Here is an 18,000-nt window from a genome sequence, read left to right as displayed (position 1 = left end):
CCATCACAGCTCGATGAGCGGCACGTCGTGCGCGGTGTGGTGCGCGGTGTGGTGCGCGGTGCGGTGCGCGGTGCGGTGCGCGTGGTGTTGCGCGTGCGCAGTGCGGGGTCAGCAGGGCGTGCGCGGCGCCCGCGCCAGCTCGTGTATGAGCAGCGGCGCCGAGTCGCTCGCCGGCCGCTGCGCCGCCACGCGCTCCAGCACGCACGACGCCGACAGCCGCGCCTCCGCGTCGTGGTCCCAGCACTCCTCCATCGTGTCGCACAGCACCCCCAGACCCTGGGTGTTGGGAATAAAGTTAGAAGTAAATTAATCTGATAAATCACGATGGTGTGTGAAGCTTAAGACATAAACTATAAACTGTACTCTGTTTTGTTTTGAATTATAAATTAATTTCTTTTTGTATTCCTAGGAGGTTGATGTGAAGTCATAAGCCGATCGTAAATCTATAGCCAATAATTTATTTCTCGTTTTACACAAAACTTCACTAAACAACAACCAACAAACCATTCAAATTTGAATTTCGATTGGTAAACCAGTCTCACCGGATGGTTGCGCCACTGCGGCTGTATGTGCGGCCTGAGTTTCCGCTGTACGACAGCTTCCTGCATCTCCTCGAGGCTAGGGTGCGAGCCTACCTCCTCTTCCAGCGGCAGCCGGTACTGCGATGTGGATTCGGCGCCTCCTTCGCTGCATCTGTGATAAGTAAAATAAAATTTAAATTAGTAACACCCTGTTTCTATATTTAGACATTCTGTAATACGAGTTGCAATGGTGAAATTATTGAAGATTTAACTATCATAGACTTATTTATACTCATATAAAAGATATATAGAAAAGATGCGACCAACTTCTTTCTGCTTTATAAATAAATAAATATAAAAACTACTCTGACTCCAAACGTTCATAACTAATATTCGGATAAATAAATTTTAAGTCCAATAATTGTGATCAGAGAATCGGCTGTGAGATGATTTGAACGAAGTCCAAGGATAAAGGATGTTCTCAGACAAGGCGATGAAATTAGACCCACAATGTAAAGAAGCTACATTTTAATTTCTTGTTTAAAAGCCACATACGACATAAAGATCAGAAACACACGGGCGATTAAGTATCGGAGGTCGAATAGCCGTCTCCATTCATGACAAAGTTAATTAGTTGTATATGTATAAATGATGTATTTTTATATATTAATAATTTCAAAGAGTTTTTTTTTTTCATGGGACAACAACGCAATCAACACCGACTGAATCGGAATCCCCCGGCTTAGCGTCTGGAGGAAAGCTGGGGATAGCTGGGAAGGAAGCGTGGAAAGAGGTTCCAGTTAAATGTTCGAGAGCCTTTATAGGCCTCAATCTGAATTAGCAACTATGAGGTATACACACTTAACTATGCCTAGTACCACGGCAAATGTCCGCCCGTGCATGGGCGTGCGTTCGATGTGGAGATCGAACGCCCATGAATTGCCTCAAGGGAGGAGTTTAACAGAGTCAGTACGTGGCTAGAAATATGCGTGATATCTAAATCGGTCTTATGATAACCCATACCCCCTACGAACATTCTATTGAGTGTGGACAAAACATCACAATCAGGTAAAGTGGTCAAACGCCTATCTTAACAATGACAAATGATAAGATTATAATTATTACGTTCCACGAATTTGGACTTTATATGGTAAAATATAGAATCGTTTTTATCTTTAAGATTTTTCTCGCGTGTCTACGTTCTAATACCAAGTGTGTTATATTTCTAAGCTTACAGTTACAATTAATATTATCTTTAGAGGGGACTTAAACTCTTATCATCTTTTATGTATTTAATGTAACTACGGCCTAAAAAAAGTAAAATATAAAAAATGGTATAAATGTCGTGCAGTACACATTCACTGTACTTATATTGCACACACACATATACAGACCAATTTACAAATTTGGCAACATCTATAATATTATTGTGAAGGGAGGGTGCAGGGTAGACATTCCGCTAAAAAATATAACGTTCCATACATTATAAAGATATTTTATAGATATTTTTTAAAATCATTTGTATTTTTTTTAACCATTTAAAATTAAGCATTATAGAAGAGTGGTAGTCCATCACTTGCTTCATGACTTTCTTTTTGGAATATAATTGATATAAGATGGTCGGTATTATCGACTATGCATTGTAGACATTTAATTGCTTATTTCAGCATCGACAGTGTAATGAGAAATGAAACTCAGTGGATTCACGGGTCGCGTGACCGACCCCACGGTGCGCGGATCTCTGACTTTACGAACTTATGTATTAATTGATAAATATCGATGACTGCGAAGTAAAACATAAACGAATCTACACAATATAATATTCTCAACTAAAGGTCGAAAATCAGCCATAAATTTTATTTTTCTGCACTCCTATATTAACTTTAATCATCCCAAATCTCACATTCCGTGCGCGCAATGGGCTTAAAAATTGTAGAGCTTTTTACTCCCGTAATAATGTATAGAGGAGCATTCCTAACGAAAGTTACCCACTTACAGGGCAGCATGGATGAAGGACGAAATCTCTATAGATGTAATATACAATAAATTACATGGTTATATAAATAATATGTCTTTGCTGAAATTTATAGACATTATCGGAAGTATTAATAGAGAAATGTAATTATAAAATTGATGAGTTCCTTAAAGATCAGATAATATTATAAGTACTTAATACTATTGTTATATTATATAATCTCATTATACATAAAATTACTGTAATGTACGTTACTGTGTAGTACACAAAAGAAAGCCTTATGTGAAAACAGCATTACAATTCGATAAGAAATGGACATTTATTCAAATTTGAATTATTGCTATGTGCAGGAGTGGTCGTGGAGTGAGGACATCTCGCCATCTCTTTCTTTCGCACGCATAGTAATGATACCTGACGTCACATGCAAGTATTTCGTCCCGGTTTTAGATTTTTGACACTTAACCCTGCTACCTAATTTCAACGGCTTATTAATTTGTGGATTTTTCGCCAGATTTTAATGACTTCTTGTTTTAGAATTTATACGACATACATATTTTATAAAAGTTATAAATAAAAATAAGTCAAATACCCTGTTAACGTTACAGAGCTGATAATTCACCACCAATCCTTTACATGACTTCTAGATGAATGAAACATTCAAAATACCCATGAATACAATTTGGCTTTTCAGATCATACTAGTCCCACAATAGGCTTTGTTATATAATTCACACAACAGTTTCGTAAGAGATGACACGCCCAGCAACATTTTAGGTCAATATTTATAGGTCCGAATATTCGGGTCACAATCTAACCTCTGTAAAGTTTAAACTTGTAACCTATGTCTTGTGTTTTGGGAAATTTTCATTTGGCGAATTCTTATTTTTTACATAACTTTATTTACATTTCTCAAGCGAGTTTTGTGTAGAGTGCTTTTAAACCACCTTTAAGATTGATAATGAATAACTAATTAGATGTAGATACTATTAAAAAATTGTATCTTATATCCATAAGGCATAGATTCGATTTTTTGTGCAAAATAAGTTAGAGGGATATTTAATGGCTGCTGTTAAGATATAATCATTATCTGTAATTTCGTAACGCGATTTCGGCGTTACAATTGACCACAAAACAAGGACAATGCAACCAAGCGATTTCCTATGAGAAAGTGGCAATTCGGTAAAGATATTAGTTGTACTTCCACAATAGCCTACAGTGTAGTTCTAAAATCAACAAAGTTTGTTATATAAAAATTAAACTAAACTCACCTAGACGCTATCTCCCACAGCACCAAAGCGCAGGCATACATATCGATTCTCAAGAAAGCATCCTTCGTGAAATTGATGGCACCGTCCAGCACCTCCAGCGCCCTGTACCGTCCCGCGTCCCCACTTGCCCGTGCGCATCTCCACATCCCTAGCCGGCACGAAGATCAGGGCGAGGCCGAAGTCAGCGATGCAAGCGCTCAAATCCGCTTTGAGGAGTACATTCTTGGATTTGAAGTCGCGGTGCGCGACGGCCGGCTTGCCGCCGCCCTCCTCGTGCAGGTGCGACAGGCCGCGCGCCACGCACGCCGCCACGCGCCACGCCTCCGACCATGTTAGTGTGTGCGCTTTTAGGTAGTCGCACAGGGAGCCCTGCGGGAGTAGAGTGTTAAAAGAACAGGATCATTTTGTATAATTGAGTGTATACAGTAAACCTATAAGTTTTTGTAGTTACATCAAAGGTGATTTTTCAATAATTATAATTAAATATATAAAAATATAGGAATAAATGTGTACTTTAGTCATTTTTCTTGTCATATTTCTATTTTATGTCAAATGCCAAAGTCCAATAAAACTTTTAAATTATCAACATTAATGATTTTAATCTTTAACAAAATAAAATTATTTTAATTTATGTGTTATAATAATATCCACTGTAGATCAATATGACATTCTGATTCTTTTTACGTAACATACGCAATGTATGTAACTTAGATAAACAATTTATTTTTAACATAGGAAAAAAAAAACACTATCAAAACAACTTGTTAAACAAGCAGTTGTGTGCAAATATTTACCTTCTCATGATAAGCCGTGATGAGCCAGTACTCGGCCTGGAGATTATCGCCTTGCTTATCGACGCCAATGTAGTGCAATATGTCAGGGTGATCCATGCGCGGTAGCCGGAATACCTCTTGCTCGGCCAGCCACGACTGTTTGTCCTGGGCGGGAACACCTTCACGGCGACGTCTCTCTGGCCCAGCTTCGCTCGCCACACTGCCCCGAACCTGCCCCGCGCTCGTACTTCACAAAGTGTCACTTGCCCCACCAGAGTCCCCGTTTCATTCTCCATACCAGCGCCAGCTGAAGGCGGTCTGGATAGCGAAGCCTCACCGTTCGCGAGCTCAGCGAAAGAACTGCCCTTGCGTTTCCTGTACAACAGATAGCAAGCAACCAACACAGCGAATAATATAAACAGCGGTGTCAGGGTGTAGGCTATTACTGCTTGAGTGTCGTCCGTGTCTGGTACAGCAGACGCCGGGATCCTCTGTGGCGGCACTTCGGTTTGGGCCATAACCGAATCTAGACTCGGGAAGGTAAGGTTACGGTTGCACAAGTCCCCTTCACAGCAGCAATGGACGAGTGGTAGCTTCGCATAATGCAGCCTGCAGTTAGCGGAACGATCTTTACACGAAACGGTGTCCACGAAGCATCCTTTAACTTTGGGATATGCTGTGTTGGTGATGTTGTCGTAGAGCCAGAGCACGAAGCAGTGCACGCTTTTGTCGGCCTCAACCGGCGCGCATTCCTCCTGCAGCGGATTGGGAGGGCAATTGGCGTCCTTGGCAGGGTCGCAGTTGGTTGTGGAGCCATTGTAGAACTCGCAGTAGCGTGTGGTGACGCCGCCTTCCTTCGGACGAGGTGGCAGGTTATCATCTGAAGGGGGTGCTGCCAATGTTGTGGTTTGGATACCTACAAAAAAGTTTATCAACAATAATTTATCTTGAGGGAGTTAATAAAAGTAGTGCATAGTAGATAAGTAGGCAGTTGTTAAAATAATTTTAACGAACTTCATTACATTCTCTTCGGGAAACAGGTATTACAGAAAATATAACATTTTAGATATTATAGACATTATATCAACAGCTATATAGTCATATATAGACAAATAAGAGGCAGGTAGGCACAATATGCTTTAATTATGGTTAAACGCTATTTGGTGATTTACTTTGTATTACAGCTGGTAAACAACTTGAGCTCATTATTTTGTGAATGATCTTTATTAAATAAAAGCGTAGCTACATTAATGTACATCGATAATGTATACCATGTGTAAGTTGCTTAAATTATTTGCAGGCTATTATTGATTTTGACATATTTTGTCATGAGAAACCTGTCAAGATTACAATTATTCAGCTAATAACAATTAAAAACCATCTGCTAGAGGTATTTTAGGGATTAAAGCCAGCTCGTAAGTTTCCTAAAACAGAATATGAATGATAAATATGCAATTTTTGTATTTTGCAGTTACTACCTCATCTTGCCTCTTAAATTAATGCACATTAAAATTATAAAGAAATAAGTTTGTGGATTTATTTGTATGTTATCACTGGAACTAGGAAATGGTAAAAAAAATATTTCAATATATAAATCTCCACCACCCTTGTGCCAATTTCCATAGACTATCTCAATCTTAATCTTTGATCCAATGCTGAAAGTAGACCAACTAAAATAAGTTACTTGAAAGCTAACTTCATTCTGATTGGTCCACTTTTACGATGAATCAAATAAAAACAGGATAATTTTAAAAAAAGGTGGTTAGTAATAACTGTAAAAAAAAAACAAACCTCAGCAAAAAAGCAATTACATTTACATATTTTGTCATAGACTCACAAAATCATACACAAATGTAATTTACGTAAAAGTAAATATTCCATACATTCTTAGGAAAAAAACATTAAAGTTAAATTGATTTTATGACATTTTTGTTTTATTTATATCATATCATTTTGTAATCTATCATTTCCCATTTATATTAATGTTACTAACATTTATCCCAAAGAAGTTTGACACTAGGCTAGGTGTAGGTCTATGCATGGCTATTGTGTTATGTACTTCTTTTCATTGTAAAATTATGTCTTTTAGTTTATCTTAAAATATTTTTACACACATTAAGAGTGATTTGTGGAAACATTCATAGATGCAATGTTCCTTGGCATGATATAAATTATCTGACATATTTGGAATGCCTCTAAAATATTTTTTAATAAAACCTGTACCTTCTGAATGAGTAAACCAAACTTGTATTTATAAATGTATTGCAGTCTGAATAATATGGTTTGCTATATTATATTTTCCTTATTTTAAGATATTATTTATTTATAATTATTTATATTATTACAGTATGCGACATTTTCCTTGATCTTTTTACTTATGTTTCCTGGAATATTCCAATTTATTGTTGGTTTATCAACTTTAATTAACAAATCAAAGTATAAGTAACAAAATTTATATGTTGCATTGGATTTGATAATTGTAGTTTTACCAAATTATCATGATTAGCTTACAATTAACTATAAATTTCTATTTACTGTTTTTATAGTTTAAATAAAATGAACAATTAACTTCTGGAATACAAAATCTAAACTTTCTAATAATTTCAATTGATTTTCACAAAGTTCAGTAGGTTAATTGTTTATTTTGATTATATATATATATATATATATATATATACTAGCTTCCGCCCGCAGCTTCGCCCGCGTGGATTTCGGGTTTCAAAAATGGAGAAGGTGCTCAATTTGTCGGGATGTTTTTAATTTATGGTGGTATGCAGGTGGTCCGATTGTCCGGTCAGGGTCTGATGATGGGATCCAGGTGAAATCGAAGGAACTTTTAACCATTAAGGTTGCACCGCGAAATGAGCGGAAGCTTAAAAATGGCGTAACTTCTCCCGTTTTCCCAACATTTTCCATCACTGCTATGCTCCTATTAATTGTAGCGTGATGAAAAGTATACTATAACCAGCTCAGGAGTATGAAAAATAATTGTACCAAGTTAAGTTAAAATCCGTCGAGTAGTTTTTGTTTCTATAGCGGTTATACAGACAGAGAGACAAAAATTTTACTAATTACATTTTTGGCATCAGTATGGATCCCTAATCACCCCTGATAGTTATTTTGGAAATATATTTCATGTACAGAATTGACCTTTCTACAGATTTATTATAAGTATAGATATGCAAAAGTAGCTCAAAAATTGTCCATAACGAAAACATGCATTTTAAAGTAAAACAAAAGAAATAATATCGTGAAGCCAACCAAATAACTAATGATATATTAAATTTTGTGACTGTTCAATTTAGTCGGGTCCGCGATATCACTTTTGTTGAGTTTCAGAACGCGACATTACATTATTATATTCTGTGCTCCAACGCACACTGCTTTGATGTTAGGAACACACCTACATTGCTTAGACAACAGTGAACTTTATACAATAGCAATAAAGCTCAAATTGACTCTCGTATTAGTTAGAAAATGTTTGTATGGGAAATAGAAAAATGCTGTTTTGAGGATTTTCCGGCAATTATTCGAATTTTTCTCACCTTTTAAACCTTCCCTAGACCTCCACGAATAATTCAAGACCAAGATAAGATAAATCCGTTCAGCCGTTCTCGAGTTTTAGCGAGACTAACGAACAGCAATTCATTTTTATATATATAGATATATATATATATATATATATATATATATATATATATATATATATAATTTTTATATTATATAATTAATTTCAATAAATTAATCGCAAAGTGTAATAAATTTCTTAAACAATTAATGATTTGTTTAAAATTATTGATTGATGCACAACTCTGCCTGTAGGACACAATTCAATCACACTAAAAACTTTTATATAAACTTTGACGGAAAAATCGGTCATTTAGAAAGTGAACTACAGTACGAAGTATAACAAAATATACAAAGAAGCGTAAACTCACCCAAGACCAGCAGCACAAAGTGAAGAACGAACTTTTGCTCCATCATCAGAACCGCCGCGCAGCGCGGGGTGTAGCCCTGCCGCTCCGGCGACACAATCCAATGTTATTTTTATACGCGGCCCCGACATCAAACGTCTATTCTATTTAAGATATTCCTAACATAAGTACATGACAGTAAACAACGCACATCCGAAACGGTTAAACAGTACACATTCTTGTTTATTAACCACACAGGAAATGATATAACACACGCAATAAACAAATCTAATTCACTTAATTGCAGTAATTGCTCTGATTTTAATTAAATTTTCTGAAAATAAAACACATCAAATAGGTGTCTTTCTTCGTAGCTGCCCTTTTTGACGTCTGTAGAGTGGCGCCAATAGTTTTTTCGTTACAAATTATAACTTGTTTCATAAAATAAGTTTTTATATATATAGTTATGTTGTAATATTAACGTAGAATAACGAATAGTTATTCTTCGTTAATATTATTTAAACTATAAATATACTAAGTTTATAATGCTGTGTACCTATTCATATATATTTTAGTTGTTCTGCCAAATTAAATACTGCAATTTAAGAGCTAAAATAGTGATCAATTTATTAATATATTTTTAAATAACAATTGTAATGTTTTTTAAATCAATACTTCTTACAATATTGTGCTATATCTGTTTTTTTTATTATTTTAGATTGTGGCTTTATAGCTCACATAAAAATGCTCAGAGCGAGTGCCAAATCAATGTGTTCGGATCTAAAGAAATTGCGAGGCGTTTTTGGTATCGAACTCACCAAGTTATTGAACGCACACTCTAGCACTCTGCCATTTGTGGTGAGGAAGTGTGTGAACGAAATAGAGAATAGGGAATGGACTCGAAGGCATATACAGGGTGTCGGATTTGCTGACGAGATTGAGGCTTTGAAACTGGCTTTTGATAGAGGTAATTAGGACTAGAATTAAGATTTCGGAAACAATTTTAAAAATATACATAAATGACCCTAATATTTGTATAAAAAAATCGTATTTATAAAGAAGTTTAACATTCTTTTCAGAAATACAAACAACTAACTACGTATCACATTACGTAAATTTTACCTTTATAATACTAAAATACATAGACAATTATCTTTTTTATAAACAAAATTTTAAGGACTCTCGATTCTATAGCTAGTTTAGATAAATAAATTTAAAACTACCCTCTTTTTTCAGATGGCGAGGCAACAGATCTCAGTGTGTACAGTAATATCAACGTAGTGGCGGGCACACTGAAAAACTGTACATGCGGTTGTTACCAGTGCCACTTATAACTTACGAGGTGCACCCAGTGTTGGTGCAAGCCATACGTGAGTATTACTAACATGTTATAACTGAAGTGACGCATTTCTCTTTTGTGCTTATTTATTTTCGCAATGTTAATGGTTTCTAAAAGCCTATAGGATTCACTGCGGTATTTTTAAAACTTAATTACATGCGAGCTTCGTCTTAAAACTAAGTTGGTGTGATGTAACATCGACTTCTTTTTTCTCACAATTTCATTCCTAATTCTTAATTTAATTAGTTATAAATTTAGTCTAAAGACTTGTTTCGTAAGTAATAAATACTTTTATAATGTTTACAGAAGCTAAAACGACAGAGCAACAGATGATAATGTTGCGTGAGTGCTTGGATCTGTTACCGCCGGCACATTTCAACTGTCTCCAGTACATGGTGCAGCATTTACACAGGTGTGCATTATCAATGTGTCATTTATAATTTGTTTTAGCTTTAAAAAATTAACCTTAATTATTATCACAACATCACGCATTTTATCCCCGAAGAGTATGCAGAGACGCAACCATGGCACCCACTTTTCGCCAAGTATGTTCCGTCCCATGATGTGATAGGGGGCGAGCCTATCGCCATATCGGGCATAAATTCCAGACTCCGGGCTGATACTGAGCAGAAAAACCCAAATATCACTTTGCCCGACCTGGGATTCGAACCCAGGACCTCAGAGCGCTGCCGTACCGCGCATGCAGTACAACTACGCCACCGAGCCAGTCATAGTCGAGTCTTAATTATTATGTAACTGTTTTTTATAATTTATGTCAGTAAATGAATATTTTCGTAATGATATGATAACTGGTGATTATTTTTTTTTGTCAGTACGAATATTATGGCTTAAAACACTAAAATCCAGAGCCGTTTTAAAAAACTATTTTCATTCCAGAGTCTCTCTACAAGCGGAAGTAAACAAAATGAGTGCACACAACTTGAGCACGGTGTTTGCGCCAACGTTGGTCGCCACTCCGCCAGCCATCACCGACTTGGCGTTCGAAATACGCGCTCTACAGGTGCTCATAGAATACTGCCCGCAGATATATTACGGCAATCAATAGAATCTTGATTACTATAATTACAATATATTATGGTAATTGATAAGGAGACTTGATTATGATTAGTGCTAACAACAAGTGCGTGAATGATGGCACGAATGTACACGAATCCTTTAGCGAGTATGAATTAGCAAGAAAACTTGCAGTCCGCAAATAATTTTTTGTCTGTAAACAATCAGGATAAGCCGACTTCTGCAAATCTTGCAGTTTGCAGGACATGCGGCAAGTCGAATGTGTATAGATTTATGAAAATATCTATCATGTGTGTCTAGAAGTTCTTGATCAATATATTCCTGCAAGAACTTGCTAGTCTAAACTTAGCATTGCAATGTCGCAGGAGTCTCACTGTTAAAAAGCTAGTAGGCATTAGGTAATTTCATGAAGTTCACTTCCCAAGAAAACCCAGAAGCGCGCAGGAGTTTGTTACTACAGTGGGTTTGTTTATTAAGTTGAAAATGTTTTCATGTGCCAAACTAAGAACTTTTTTAGCCAACCACGGCGAAGGAAAAGCATTGATTGTGACTTCTGGATAGCTTTGTTAGTTTATTTGAGAAAAAATAATGTGTTTCAAATTTTGAAACAGTTTTACCAGGATTAAAGACACGCTTTATATTTTCCCGGGATAAAATGGAGCCTATATTTTAAGTAAGCCTCTAGCAATGCATCGGTGAAAACTGCATTCAATTCCTTGCAGTACTTTTTGCGTGTTGCGTGTACATGCATACAGACACATATAAATTCTAAAAACTGTTGTTTTGGCTTCTGATGCTCTAATAAAGAATCCTATATTAGGCTTTCTTCAATATCAATAATGTTCAGATATCGGCCAGTTACAATTTAATTATATGTAAAGATCCTAAAGATATCCATTGATATATAAGTTTTGCTGGACAAAAATAACTTAAAATGATTCATAAGACTAAGCCCATATGTATAAAACCACGTGCACAACTATAAAGGGTGCTACAAAACTGCCAGTTATGTGTCAACAAATATTGTAGTATTTATATTTTTGTTAGGTTTATTTTTCATGTTTTATATGATTACATGAATATCCAAGACTTAATATTTATGATCGGACGCATTGCCATATTTTAATACTAACAATACTCAACATAAGTTTTTTCTGAACAAATTAGCACTTTTAGAAAAATTTCAATGTTGTTTTGTTTCGTAAACAATTCACTGATACATAAATATATATATAAACGAATGACTAAATAATTAGTTTCAATGCATTCTCTATGCAAATGTAAAACTATTATTACACACTGCCATGAACTAAATATTTGAATACATTTTGAATTTATTTCGGTCGCACTTATTGTGCTGTATATATAATTATAAACGTAGATCTTACTAAATTATTAATAAGACTTACTTTGTAAACTCCTGAGAGGAGCTTAGGCTTCAAAATTTTTAAATGATATAACACTTTGATTGAGGTATAAAAATATACCATAACATTAATTAAGCTACTAACTCTTAGAAATGTATTTATTTAAAAAATAGTTCTAAGGTATTTTATACCTTAAAATAACTTGTATCAATATAAACCATAGAACCTAGAAATATAGTTACTTCATTGATATGAATAGTTTCCAATGCAGGAAATATATTTGGTCCTTCGAGCCGGATCAAAATTGACTAAATCGTTATGTATGCTTGAAAATTATGTTAAACATGGTTTTAATTTTCGTAGTTCATAAGTGAATTAATAGTTTAAACTTTAAGTGATACCAGATTTCAAACTACTGTAGCTTGCACTATCCAGTGTCCTTAAAAGGAAAAAAAATATTAGCAACATTTTTTTTTTACCTTTTTACTTTTATACTTATTTTTATACGTCATGTCTCAATATTCTTTAGTTTAATTAGTCACAAATATAAAATAGCGTTTTTTTTTAAAAGAACGCCTATAGTTATTTAATACAGTTGCTATTTTTGGCTATGATTATATTTATAATCAAACTAACGCGTATATTATTTTAGCGTGTTAATTATAGGAATAACAATTAAGTTATGTCAAAGTATTCCACGACGGAATAGAACGTCAAAGCTGTACTGATATACTTTTTATATTAAGCTACTAAATATAAGTATTTAATTATAAGTTAAATCGCCTAATCGCACTAATGGCAATGTGTATAAACTGTGGACGGGGAAATCCTAGATTGAATTCTCGGATCCAGGCAAGACTTGGCTTTTTTTAATATGATATCCCTGGACTGAAATTCGTATTCACAAACAATACTAAGAGAGTCCAAGAGCGCCCAAATGTATTGTCGGGCTATTTTACAGTTTTATTTGTTTAGCTTTGTTTATCTGACAGTCGACCATGGGCGCCGACAGGGGAGTGTAAGTAGGTGCATGTGCAACCTACCCAGAAATAAATCACAAAAAACATAAGTCTGAATAAATCTGCAACAATGGGAATTATCGACCAGAAGTTTTTTTCCGCGCGATTTGAATTTGAAAAAAAACTTAATGATTTTATGTAGTATATGCAGTTGCACCTCCCTGAAACTAATCTCGGTGGCGCTCATGCAGCCGACTGAAGTAATTACTAAAGTAAATATAGGAAGAAGTATTTCAATATTAGCCAATCTCAGCGTCCCAAAGCCTATGCACTGCCAAAGCTGTGATGCCGAAAGTACTGAAATAGATTTCCTATTATAGCATTCCTTCGAACTTAGCTAAGTAACGTTTGTGAATATGGGCCTATATCTACCAGACTAAACTAGGGTTAGATAGGTCAGTAGCAAAACATTAGCCAATTTTTTTCTGCATTTAGAAATGTGTTGGGTTGACCCCACAGATGGTATAAGATCAGGTGGAAACACTTATATATAAGATTAGAAATCTCACAAATTACTCATAAGTATTACTGTAGCGTGCAATATTTGCTTTCGGTTTAAAATCATGGAAATGTGATATCGGAATGTCGATCTTTCAAAAAGAATAATTTTAATATACTAGCCATTCCAGGTTGTAACTTTAAGTTTTAAGTCACTATTGTAGTATTATAAGTTGTTTTATACTGAATAAAAACACATACTCTCAAAGAAATATTGGATATTTTATTTCAAAACCATTGTAAGACCAACCATCTGAATGTTTTTAGAGGGGTGGCCAATTTCTATAATTGAAGCGGTGTCTTTCTAATCTGCATATAAATTAAGAAGAGATACGTGTCAATTTTAAAATAATGTCAAGTTTTAAATGTGGTGGAAATCATGAAAATATTTAGTGTAACAATTTATTTCATTGTAATAAAATGTATATCACACAGTAAGGACATCATTTTTTCCTTTTCTTTTTTGGCACAACACTATTAGATTCATCTGATTTTTGAAACTTCTTTAGATCCGCGCAAAATAATACCTGTCAAAGAAATATATATTTATGAGTAAAGGTAATAGACAATAAATGGGATTTAAATGAATGAACATTAAATGATGCTCATGTTGCATCAAATGATGCGTTAAAAACATTATTGAGTTTCAGACAAGAGATTATTTCCTCAAAACCCTATTATATTATGCATATACATTTTAACTGCCTCGGTGGCGTAGGTATATTACGGTACGACTGCAGTGCTGAGGTCTCCGGTTCGATTCCTGGGTCGGGCAGTGATATTGTTTTTTTTACTGATCAGCGCGAGGTCTGGAATATGTCCCCAATATGGCGATAGGCTCGCCACTCTATGACATCATGCAGAAAACACACGGCGGAAAGTTGGTGCACCAGTTACGCCTCTCCCTACCCTTTCGGGGATAAAAGACGTGAGTATGTGTCTTGTCCACTTGACTCAAATAAGGAATAAAACACAGATTTTTCGTCAATCGGAAAATCTCACTGCGCTTTGGATGCTAATAGATATTTATTATCTCACGAGTCGAACCGACAGACGATGTCCTATCAACTATGAATTACCAGCGCGAATTCTGTCAATCGCTGAAATTAACTTTTATTAAATTTTCCAACTTTCCGCTCAACTTCCTTAATTTTTTCTTTCATAAGATCCTTCTCATGACAGTAACAAACACAACAAAAAAAAAATAATGAAATTGGTCCAGCCGTTCACGCGTGATGGCGTGACCAAGGGAAATAGGGATTCATTTTTATATATATAGATTTAAAATAACTACATGCGGTTTTTTATAACTACAACAAGAATACATTTTTAAAGCAAATTTCTAATTACCGTGTGAGCCCATCCAGCCATATCTCCATATAAATTTCTGAAATGATCCCCAATTTCAGCATACATTTTTTCAGTGACATTCTTCTTTCCTCGTAAATGGGGCAGATAATTTTGAGCTGCTATTTGATAGACATGGGTGTCTACTGGTAAAGCTTCGAGGTGGTTGAGGGACATTAGACAGATGCAGTCAGCTACCTGGAAGAGAACTTGGAACATTTAAACACAGTCTGAAATAACAATAGGATATTATGCAACACCTTTTCTACAGACTGCCAAGACGAATGTCCGCAGGTTCAAATCCCAAGGGCACACACCTCTAACTTTTCTAAAAAATGTGTGTATTATTTGTGAATTTATCGTTTGTTTTAACGGTGAAGGAAAACATTGTGAGGAAACCTGCACATCTGAGAAGTTCTTTATAGGAATTTCGAAGATGTGTTAAGTCTACCAAACCGCACTAGGCCAGTGTGGTAGACTAAGGCCTAATCCCTCTTAGTAGTAGAGGAGGCCCATGCTCCGCAGTGGGCAAGTATATAATACAGGGCTCATATTATTATATTATTTTTTTTACAGAATAAAAGGCTCTGACAATAAATGCATTGATATTTTCTATACATAAAATGTATTTATTTTTTATTAACCAACTTCAAAAAAGGAGGAGGTTCTGAATTCGACTGAATGTATTTTTTGTTATTATTACTAAGGTGTTTATGCATAATGCTATTGCCTTATAAAAGGATGTTTTTACATACAATTTTAAATTGAGAAAGAAATATTAGATTTTTTTATTGATTATGACATGCTTATTTTTGAAAAATAAATCTGTTATGATGGCGGAATAGTGGAAATTAGAAAGACAAAATAGTCCAACTATTTATTTGAAATACAAAACTAATTTGCAGACTTATTATTTATGTAACAAGATGAATCTGTGATGTATTTTAAAATTGTAAACATCTTTCTTACAGGCTTACCTTAGGTCCAATCCCATGTAACTTCATTAATTCCTGTTTAGCATCTTTGTATTTCATATCTTGCAAGCTCTTAAACCATTCATTACCACCCCATTCTACAATTTGTGTTGCTGACTTTTGTATAAACTTGGCTCTGTACCCAAAACCTAGCTTCCGCAACTTTGGTTCCACCTAAAAAATAGGTGGTATAATTTGTTCAAATTAGGTGTAGCTGGAATTTGTATGTAACATTTGTCTATTTATGCGATGCACAACACAGAAGTTTTTCAGAAGGAATACATTTTCCCCGATTTTGCATTATTTTTCATTGATGCTTGTATTGGTCATAGCCTGTTATTATATAGCATATAGTCTACCTACCTTAAAAAAGGGGCTAGCCAACAGTAAAAGTATATTTCAATTTCAACTAGTTGTTCCTGAGATTAGCATGTTCAAACAACCAATATAACTTCAGTTTTATAGATTTAAATATAGGTATAAATTGTTAAAATTAGCTATAAATTATAATGAATATATATCATATTTGTCGTAAATATTTTGCTGTCCTGAATATGGTTGCTTTCTCAATGTATTGTATCCTGTTTATGTAAACTGTACCTCTGGTTGAGCCAATTGTTCAACTTCAGGGAATGCGTAGTATGTCACCCCGTCATGTTTACAAATCTCATCTCCATACTGCGAGCATAGTTTCTCAACCATACTCGATATCCTTAAAGCAATATATTTTATTTTATTTTATTTATTTATTTATTTAAGGAAAACTTACAACTAGCATAACAAAAAGTAGTAAATATAACAAAAAAGATAAAGGTCAATTAAAAGTTTTCACAAATACAATACAATAATATAGAACAATAATAGGCAGATAACCAGCCTAGAGACCTACATATTTTAAATGTACATTACGATATGTGAAAAATGCATTGCACAAAGTTTTCTTTAATTTAGTACAGTTGAAGTTAAAGAGATCAATATCAACATTAGAGGAAACATCATTGAATGATCTGCACGCTCTTATTAGGTGCGTAGGGTTCTGCCGATATGCTGATTTAGCAAATGGAACATACAAGAGGTTCGGTTTTCTAACCGTAGTACAAGGTGTGCGCAGTCCGATTTTGCTTAATAGTTCAGGGCTATCAACCCTATATATATCAAATTTATACAATATTGGATTGTTATGTACTTATTCATGCTTATATGTGAAATATTACCTTGAAATGTGATTATTTTGACTACATATAAACGAAAATAGCTTTTCTACTGGCTCTTGGGAGAGCATTCTGATCCCATACAAATTGTTCACATGCTGACTTGAAAAGTCCATCTTTCTCTGACCATTGTTCATAGTATTTACTGAGATTAAAATCAAGTCTAAAATATTGTTCTAATAAACTTTCAAAGATCCTGTTGGCTGTGTTTTTTTGTTTTTTATTTTTAATTATGGTCTGTGTTGTGGTCAATAACGAACCGATGACTTGGTATAGTAAATAATCATTCTCCTGTTTTAATTTCCACACTGTTTTCGAAAATATTCCAGTCCATTCATCATTTTCTTTATTATGTATCCACCTAAAATTTATAATTTGATAAATTTATTTCAATAAAGATGATCAGTAAAATTTGTAAAAAAAAAAGGATTTATATGAACCTAAAACTTTGTCCACCAGACAAAGTACCGAGCAGCTGAAGCTCGCGATGATTGCATAATAATTTATTCCAGGACATTATAGCGTGTACACCATTAATTTAATTTAAAATTACACGAGCTTTTCGTTTTGTAAATAACAATACAAACGAATTGCCGAACCGCGCTAAATTCTAAATTTGACAATTATTTGACAATGTCAATACCTACAATATTTCGTTCGGAAAGTAGCTATTGAAAGATTGGAAGGATAAGGCTTATCACAAACGGTCAGTCCAGTATGATAGGTACAATAATAATTTGAATGTTGTTACTCGCAACAT

At 34.7% G+C, this 18,000-nt stretch overlaps 2 protein-coding genes and 1 pseudogene across 2 annotated transcripts; 1 reads left to right on the top strand and 2 right to left on the bottom strand.

The window, feature by feature from the left end:
* Positions 1 to 6: 6 nt before the first annotated feature.
* On the bottom strand, positions 7 to 8,523 carry LOC115446943 (activin receptor type-2B). Its single transcript, XM_037446942.1, is given in 8 exon segments — positions 7 to 276; positions 543 to 693; positions 3,764 to 3,873; positions 3,876 to 3,913; positions 3,916 to 4,132; positions 4,558 to 4,706; positions 4,709 to 5,452; positions 8,475 to 8,523. Coding segments are annotated over 8 exon segments (1,623 nt in total). The 5' UTR covers positions 8,521 to 8,523; the 3' UTR covers positions 7 to 108.
* A 695-nt stretch (positions 8,524 to 9,218) lies between these two features.
* Positions 9,219 to 11,308, top strand: LOC119193351 (annotated as a pseudogene).
* A 2,788-nt stretch (positions 11,309 to 14,096) lies between these two features.
* LOC115443285 (N-glycosylase/DNA lyase) lies at positions 14,097 to 17,904 on the bottom strand. The gene is given in 7 exon segments (XM_030168637.2): positions 14,097 to 14,235; positions 15,059 to 15,253; positions 16,033 to 16,203; positions 16,630 to 16,741; positions 17,244 to 17,323; positions 17,325 to 17,601; positions 17,681 to 17,904. Coding segments are annotated over 7 exon segments (996 nt in total). The 5' UTR covers positions 17,758 to 17,904; the 3' UTR covers positions 14,097 to 14,151.
* Between the last annotated feature and the right edge of the window lie 96 nt (positions 17,905 to 18,000).

Source organism: Manduca sexta, unplaced genomic scaffold, assembly GCF_014839805.1.
Source record: "Manduca sexta isolate Smith_Timp_Sample1 unplaced genomic scaffold, JHU_Msex_v1.0 HiC_scaffold_405, whole genome shotgun sequence".
NCBI classification, from domain to species: Eukaryota; Metazoa; Arthropoda; class Insecta; order Lepidoptera; family Sphingidae; genus Manduca; species Manduca sexta.
Note: the sequence above shows the minus strand (reverse complement) of the source record. Positions and strands in the feature narration are given on the sequence as shown.